Source organism: Aspergillus piperis, assembly GCF_003184755.1.
Source record: "Aspergillus piperis CBS 112811 unplaced genomic scaffold BO85scaffold_6, whole genome shotgun sequence".
NCBI classification, from domain to species: Eukaryota; Fungi; Ascomycota; class Eurotiomycetes; order Eurotiales; family Aspergillaceae; genus Aspergillus; species Aspergillus piperis.
The window spans coordinates 865,467-873,765 of record NW_020291596.1 but is presented as its reverse complement, the minus strand read 5'-3'; the positions used below and the strand labels follow the sequence as shown (position 1 = coordinate 873,765).

The following is an 8,299-nucleotide window of genomic DNA, read 5'->3' as shown; positions in this document are numbered from 1 at the left end:
TTCTTGTGACAGCACACAGTCAGTACGTAGTATGCTGTGTAAGGAAACGCAAGAACGCAGCGCGGCACAGCCACCGCCAACCTCGCGTGTCTTGCCGTGTCTTGGAGGAGGAACCGAACTCCCTCCCCCCTGAACATCATAATCACATCTTGAAGGAATGTAGATAGTATGCTTCAATTGTGCGATGGGCGATGTTGAAGAAGCAATACATTCGGAAATCAACATATACTATTCTGATATAATACTGCTATGCTGGTTAAACACCGTCATGTATTAATCTGTATACTATTTTTGTTTAGGTGTCGCCGCCGGCCTCCATCCATAAATGGAAGCGTTTGTACGTATTACTTATTATTACTAACTTTTTAGTACTATATACTCTCGTATACCATACTGGTATGGATCTAAACGAAGACCGTTTATGTGTTTTTACACTCGGGGGGAAAATGACGACGATGTTCTTTTCAACTCCCTTCCTTACTTTCAAACAAAACTGAAAAGGTTGCTTGTTTTATGGCTTGCAATATTACTACTAACTGCAGACTGGCCTGGCCTGAATCTGATCTGATCTTCCTCTTGATGGTGATGAGATCACACCGGCCCACCGATCTTCAGAGGCCAATCGCGAGCTCTTGTCGACGCCTTGTACTGCGTCGCCTTCGTTTGTAGTTAGTTAGTTCGTATGTTGTTTGCTTGGGGTTGAGGGGCACACACACTCTTTGTTTCAGATGTATGTCTGCTGCTCTTATGTTCGGACGTCATTGATATGGTTTTCTCTACGCTGATTTGCCAATGCGTACTTGAGTCTGTTGTGCAAGGTTTATTTTCCTAGCTCAAATGATGTGGGCTTGGGAATTTCGTACTGATAACATGGTGCTGGTCATGATGCTGGTTTAGTGGTATGAGGCGTCGGAAAGTTTGGTTTAAAACTGTATTTCACAGGCTTGGTGTCTTTAGACATGGCATGAACAGTAAATTTGATAGATCAGCTATTTAGGCGTTTTGTGATGGAGACTTGTACTTTACATGATGTAAATCAGAGAATTGATAGAATAGAAAGACACGTGCATGTCTCTACTCAAAACAGCCAGGAGTAGGAAATAGTAAAGAAATGAGTACTCAATACAGACGGGGGATTCTGCAGCTACAGGTCTGACAACGGACGATCAATGCTGTGTTGCAGTAGCCTCCGACAATCCGGGTATGCATAAGTGAATTTCTCCGTACGAATATCGCACGCCATATTCTTCAGTGCTTTGGTCCTCGTAGGCTTCTTGGTATACCGAAAGTATACCTCTAGTTGCAAGGGTAAGCACATGCATGAGGCCTTGAGTAGCCACGATATGAGAGGTCTTCTGCGGAGGGAGGAGTGTGGAGAATATTACTGATTTAATTTCCCCGGGTGGACCATTCGGGTCATAAACTTCCCCTTCGTTTGCAGGTGTCGTGGTCATGAATATGCTTTCCAAGTACTTGAGGAAGTTTAAGCTCTCTTGGTCAAGCGTTGACTTTTGTGATTCATCATTGAGCACTTGCAGGCCCTGAACAACAGAGTGCGTTTCATGGCCTGCTCCCATTATTCGGTCTTCAAAGGCTCCGCCATGCTCTGTCGCAAGCTCTGTGTGCAGATACTGAGAGATGTCAAAGTCGTCAAGGTTGTCCAGCTCACCCAATTCGTTGCCAGGGATTGAGAGGACGTTGAGCGCTTCAGCATCGAAAGGAAACCCCCGACCAGCAAGAGGACTTGCGCTTGTAAGACGGCTGCGTGCTCTTCCAAATCCGGTATCAGAAATGCCATGCGATGAAAAGTCACTGGCGCTGCCAAAACCGCGAAAGATATTTGCAGCAGACGAGCCCTGCCGAGAGCTTTGGACCGATGCTGTGATGTTCCATGGCATTTGAATGGAGTGGTCATCGCGAAGAGAGGGTGGTGCATTGCGACCAATCTCGACGTCCTGCGTATAATAGCTCAGCTTTGGTCCGGTACATACGAGCACGTCGACATATACATACCTCGTTCCACAACCTGTCGTCGTGACGTCCGATCTGCTCTTCATCCTCCACCCTTGGACGGACACGCCGTGTATCGAGATCAGGATCCCCACCTTCAATCGAGGGATGGACACGCTTGCGTACTCGACCATTTGATTCATCAAGGAGATTTTCATACAGCTGCTTGCCCGAGAAAGTATGCAATGGGTGAGTGACTTGAGATAACCCCACGCCCACACCGACAGAACCAATTCCTTGACCGAAGACCCAGAAGGCAGCCCTCTTTTTTGCCAAGGTTGGAAGCTTGTTTCTCTGTTTCTGCTTCGAGGCTGCTGCCATGTTCTGCACATAGTTACTATTTAACTGGGCCATTTCAGTGTTTCGCAGTGCGATTTGCTCATCTAAACCAATGAGCTTGGGGCCTCTTCTCTTCTGCTGCAATGCCATATTCGACTCCACAGCATCTTCATCGTTTGCTTCCTGGTCAAAGATAGAGGCGCGGTTTTGGGTGGTCTTCCGTATGTCAACGCTTTCGGTTTTTAGCTTTAGATCTGGTAGTTCTGTCCTGGGTCCTTCGTCAAGCAAAGCCGGCTATTTCATAATTTGTCAGGCAAATGAAATATCAAAGAGTAATTAATGAGGCGTACCTGATCTTCCATGACGAAGTTCTCTGTCACATCAACCTCCATGGCGTCTGCAGCCCGTTCTTCCATGGCAGACATATTTCCTTGCAATCTTGTCTCAGGCTGAACTGATCGAGCAAGCTCTATGATATTTCCATCTTCATCAAATTCAAAGTCAGGTTGCAGGATCACTCCGGATTCTTCACCAAGCTGGAGGGGCTCGATGCCGCCAAAGTCGATGCCTATCCCTCCATACCGGCTCACACTGGTACCTGCGCTGAAGCCATCTATATCCACCAATGATCTATTAGAAGATAAATCGAGTTTCAGGCTATCAGTCTGGGAGAGAGCAGATTGGCTAAGATCAGGGGTCTGAGGCCACATCCGACTCGGTTGTTGACTCAGATCTAAGTCAACCGACGGGTTCAAGCTTGAGAAATCTAATCCCAAGCCAGGGAGGTTATTTTCAGGAAGGAAACTCGGATCGTAGGGTAGAATGAGCTGATCTGGTCTGTGAGAAGGGTAAGCTGTGAGACACTGTCGCAATGCCCGCAAGGATTAAGACACCAAGAGTACAGACCTAGCCTTCCCTGCCATAGGGTCAAGACCACCCCCCGGTAGAACCTTCAGCAGAGTTCTCATCCTGTCATGCATGGCTTGAACATCGGTGAGGGTGTATCCACACTGTTGGCTGTATACCCTCGACACCCCATATCTAAAGAAGTATAATGCGATAAATAAAGTAGCCTTTAGACCTGTTTGCGAACAGGGGATCTTACAGCAAATTCCCCTGAAGCCTCAGAGCCATCGGCGCTACCGGGTCCATTATGACACCACACGTCTTGGGGACATCCACATCCAGTATAGCCTTTTTGTTCAATTTTCTAGTGACAGATTTCGAGCCCAGGGTGGCAACAAGCCTATGAGGATTGAAAAATTAGTACAATAGAGCAGACAGGTCTAAGGAGGGAACGCGACAACTCACCAGACCGTAGCAACTCCATGTTCAGGAGAAGTAAGAACTATCCGGAGAAGTGAATCAGTAGGTATTCGACAATAGCATTCGCAAAGCTCCAGGTTCAGATTAATTCCATATCTTGATCCACTTACTCTCGTGGCTATAGAACATTTCGACCTCGCGCTCTTATGCGCCTTGGGGAGCGGTCCTCGACACGTCTCTCAGGCTGATGCTCAATCTATGAACCACCGCATGCGATATTAGACGCGTGGATCGTTCCAGTAGCTGTATGTAGCTTAGGACCGCACCACCAACTTATCAGCAGACGGGGTTTGAGTGGAGAAAGAGACCTTGTATATCTTTGAACGGGATTGACCAGCTGAACTAAATCGCGTTGGGATGCTTCGCAAGGGGGAAGTTAATCTCAGCTTCTGGCTCCAACTGTAAAGGCTTGTTACCTGGGCCAGCTGTCTTCCGGTGGGGTGGGAAGTATGAGAGCCAGCCACTGCTCGAATAAGAGCGGGCAGGATAATGGTAAGACGGATGATGGTGGTCTGCCGTGACTAGCAAGATAGGTATAGGGTGGGGCTTATCTTATGAGAAAAAGTGATCAAATACCAGCAAAGAGAACTGAGAGGGAGTGTCGGAGTGTGAGGGATGTTAGTGGAGCTGGAAGGCGATGGGACTAGAGTTGGGAATTAAGCAGGTAGTATTGAGGAATCACCATCGGAGCATGACGGTCAACTCAAAAATCGCTCACTATAACAGGACGTAGGATATTCCGTTACACTTCTCCGTTGATTTTACCAGATGATACTCGAACTGCATGTGCACGTTAATAGACCAGATTTGTCTTGGTGGAATGTACGCCCGTTGGAGGCAAACGGTAGTTCACTGCATCCAATTGTGTGAGCATTTTTTTGTCCCCTTTCTATATTGCTACACTAAACCAGTATCAAGAAATGTCAATGAACCCACAGAGAACATTATACAAGAAGGTACTTTTCAGTGCCCGTTATGACAACACCATTATGGCAATACAGAACAACAACTGAAGAAGCCAGGGGTCTATAGAGGACGAAAAATTGAGAACCAAGAAAAAAGTGAAAGAAAATCAAGTTGACTATGGAAAATGAAGGAAGAGGTAAATGCTGCTACAATTATCTCCAACCCATAGCAACCCAGAAAGATGCACGTGGGGTATGAGACACGCAAGAAAGATCAAACCAGAACTTTAAAACACGAAGGACATTTTCTCGATTCCAAAAAATAAAGCCCCCGTATGGGAAAGGGTTCTATACCTACCCCCGGACCAGATCATAGTACATGAGGTGTATCTAACATATAGGAGACACCTAGTCAAGAGGAATGCCCTGGTATTCGCCGTAGCCAAGGGCAAGGTTCATGTTCTCTATAGCGAGCATTAGCTTCAATTCTATGCAAATGAGTCCAGGGACTGTTAGGCTGGAGGACTTACGCAGGCACTGGGTGGCAGCACCCTTGAGCAGGTTGTCAATGGTAGCACACACGACGACCCGCTTGCCGCTGGAGTGGACAGCAAAACCACCAACCTCAACGCCGTGGCGGCCAGCAATGTCCTTGACGGAAGGAGGCTCGCCAACGATCTTCACGAGCTTCTCACCAGCATAACGATCCTGGTAGATGTTGCGGATGTCGCGGGAGCTCATCTCCTCCTTCAAGGGGATGCTGATAGTGTGCTGCATAGAGGTCAGCTTCAAACACAAGACGAAATCAGATAGCATGGAAACAAGAGTAACATACGTGAATTCCCTGGAACCAGACAGCAACGTGAGGGATGAACGCAATGCTGGTACCGAGCTGCGCGCTGATCTCCTTCTCGTGGATGTGATCAGTCAAGCTGTAGGGAATGATGTTGTTGGTGAGGTTGTCCACATCGTTCTTGGGGCTGGGCTTGGTGCCAGCTCCGGAGTAGCCGGAAACACCGAAAACAGTGGGCTGGCCACCGAGGAAGGGCACAAGGGGAGCAATTCCAATCTGAGCGGCAGTAGCGTAGCATCCAGGGTTGGCGATACGGGTAGCCTGGGCAATCTTGGAACGGCTAACCAACTCAGGCAGACCGTAAGTCCAGTTGCTGTCGAACCGGTAGTCGGCACTCAGGTCAACGATCACGTTGCCCTTCTCGGCACCCTGGTCCACAGCATCAACAAACGGCTTGCAAACGCCGTTGGGCAGAGCCATGACCCAGCAGTCGACGTCTCCGTTGGAGGACATGCGCTTAACATCGTCGGGGCTGAGGTTCTCGTAGATGATCTCACGCTTGTCGTAACCCTGCAGCTTCTTGCCAACCAGCTCGCGAGAAGAGACGTGACGCAGATCCATGTGAGGGTGGGCGTTGAGCAGGCTGATCAAAGCCTGGCCGGTGTAACCACGGGCTCCGATCAGAGCAACCTTGGCGGGGCGGGTGTTGGACATGTTCTTCTCGCCCAACGGGGGGTTAGGGTTCGTCGTGGCGTAGGTTCTGACGGTCTGCACAGGAACCATCGGACGAGCGGAACGAGCGGCGCGCAGAGCATTGCTGGTAGAGGAGAAGGCACGCTTCTGCTCAGCAGAAGCGCCGCTAGCACCAAAACCCTTGCCAATGTGAGTGGCGGCCTGGGCGGCGCGGTGCAGCCTCGACTCGAGGTTGATGTCTCCAAACATCTGGCGACCGTGCTGGTTGAACTCCTGCACCAGCTGCTTGACCTCCTCACCGCTCTCGACACCGTACCAGAAGAGAACCTCTCCCTCACGGCTGAGGCTGCCATCGGCCTTGTCAAAGAACCAGGTCAGGTTCTCATCATCCTCCTTGACGGTCCAGACAAGCTTGGGGTAGTCCTTCTTGATGGAAGCAAAGACGTTGTCAGCAACGTTGGTCAACCAGCCAGACTTGGTGATGGTGAAGGTAGCCAAGTGAGCCAGGGAAGAAGTAGCGTCCTTCTGAGGGGGCAGAACAACGGCCAAAGCCTCCATAGGCTCATCATAGTAGACCTTGAAGTCACGCTCCTTCAAGCCCTCGACGTAACGGTCAACCGTGGCGCGGGCATCCAGGCCCTCGCGGTCACGAACCAGGACCTCCTTGAGCTTCTCGAGATCCTCGAACTCAGAGAGAGAGGTCTTAACGTGGACCTTGTTTCCACGGCGGATCAGCGTACCGGCTCCAGAGTCGGTGAAGAGTTCCTTCTGCAGATCAGCAGGGTGGATGATGGCCACACTGGAGGTACGAGGAAGATCGCTGAGCAGGTCCTTCATCTCCTTGATCTTCAGGCGGGTACCGTGACGGACCCACCACTGAGTCATCAGGTGGTCGTACTCCTCGTCGAGGTTGATCACAGAGATCTTCTCACCGGTGTCACCGTTGAACAAGCCACCCTTCTCGGCCAGGTAGACAATCTTGAGCGGCTGGAGCGCACGCGCCAACTCACCGGCAGCCACATCAGCATTGACGTTGAGAACCTGGCCATCGGGAGTCTCGGCCATAGACGTAAGAATGGGAAGGCAGCCAGCCTCAATGGCAGACTCAATTGGCTTCTTGTTCACGCCATTGATCTTGCCAACGAGGTTGTACTTGTCCTTGTCCAGGTAATCAGCGGTGAAGACACCCGCGTTGAGAGGGCGCGCCCGGACACCCATGCGCTCCAACTCCTCAATCAACTTCAGGTTCTCCTCCAGGAACAGCTTCCGGGCCAGAGCCAATGTCTTTCCATCAGTGACTCGGATTCCATCTTCGAACTGAGGCTCGACACCGGCGTCCTCTAGCATACGGTTAAGCTGGGGTCCAGCACCGTGGACAACGATCGGGTACAGGCCGACATGGTTCAGGAACGCAAGGGCGGAGGAAAGAGTCTGAAGGTGTTCGGTGATGATGGCACCGCCGACCTTGATGACAGCGAACTGCTGGGAGGAAACGGAGGTGAAGTGAGAGAGATACTGCTGCACCTCGCGCTTGGAACCGATGTTGCTCAGCAACTGGACAACGGTCGAGCGGGTGGAGGAAAGCTGGGGGTCAGTAGCACGGGAGTAGTGACGGCTCTGCAACAGGGGAACCGCAGAGGCCTTCAGAGATTGACGAGCAGAGGCGCCGCCCAGTCTGGCAGAAGAAACAGCATGCTGTGCGGAGAAGGCGCGGAGGGGCTTGCTGGAGGAAGCTCTCCGCACGGCGGTGCGAAGGGAGAACATATTGCCAGCCAGCATGCGGCAGCTGCTGAGGCCTATATCGGACAGGAAGGTCGGAGGGAGGGAGACCTGGGGAGGGGGGAGAACGGGGTGGGAGTCAGAGGGAGTTAAGTAGAGATAGCAAGTGGTTATGGAGGTTGAGAGGAGAAGGTGACGAAGAGGGAAAAAAGGTTGTGCGGAGGTGGTAGTGCGGGTTCATCAGGGAATTTGCCGCAACCCCCCAAAGAGTTTGATCGTCCAGATAGAGATTATCGGCCACTCTTCGGAGCGGGCGCGCGCCCTTTGGGAAGAGGGGAATGAATTATTACTCACTAGTTAGCTCCGACCCAATGGCTGGCCGCAATCGCCTGGTTCGGAGGTGGGTTTTTTTTATTTTCTTTACTTTTCGGCCGTGACCAATTCTGTCCTTGGGTTAAGTTAAGCCTTAGGTTTTTTTTATAAAGCCTTTTTCAATGTCGCTCTTTTGCCGCGTTCGGGAGCGCCCTTTATATCTTTCTCTCTCCCCACGCGTTGCCTCGAATTTTAGGCCGTT

General features: G+C 50.7%; 2 protein-coding genes across 2 annotated transcripts; both read right to left on the bottom strand.

Moving 5' to 3' along the window:
* Positions 1-1,166: 1,166 nt before the first annotated feature.
* Positions 1,167-3,744, bottom strand: BO85DRAFT_511741 (Rad21/Rec8 N terminal domain protein; the record flags this gene model as incomplete). The annotated part of the gene is made up of 7 exons (XM_025664624.1): positions 1,167-1,955; positions 2,014-2,583; positions 2,640-3,126; positions 3,196-3,330; positions 3,395-3,535; positions 3,601-3,637; positions 3,726-3,744. 7 exons carry the CDS (start codon positions 3,742-3,744, stop codon positions 1,167-1,169), a joined length of 2,178 nt encoding a protein of 725 aa, XP_025517061.1.
* A 1,184-nt stretch (positions 3,745-4,928) lies between these two features.
* Positions 4,929-7,785, bottom strand: argEF (bifunctional acetylglutamate kinase/N-acetyl-gamma-glutamyl-phosphate reductase; the record flags this gene model as incomplete). Its single annotated transcript, XM_025661577.1, has 3 exons — positions 4,929-4,984; positions 5,051-5,291; positions 5,356-7,785. 3 exons carry the CDS (start codon positions 7,783-7,785, stop codon positions 4,929-4,931), a joined length of 2,727 nt encoding a protein of 908 aa, XP_025517060.1.
* Positions 7,786-8,299: the final 514 nt, after the last annotated feature.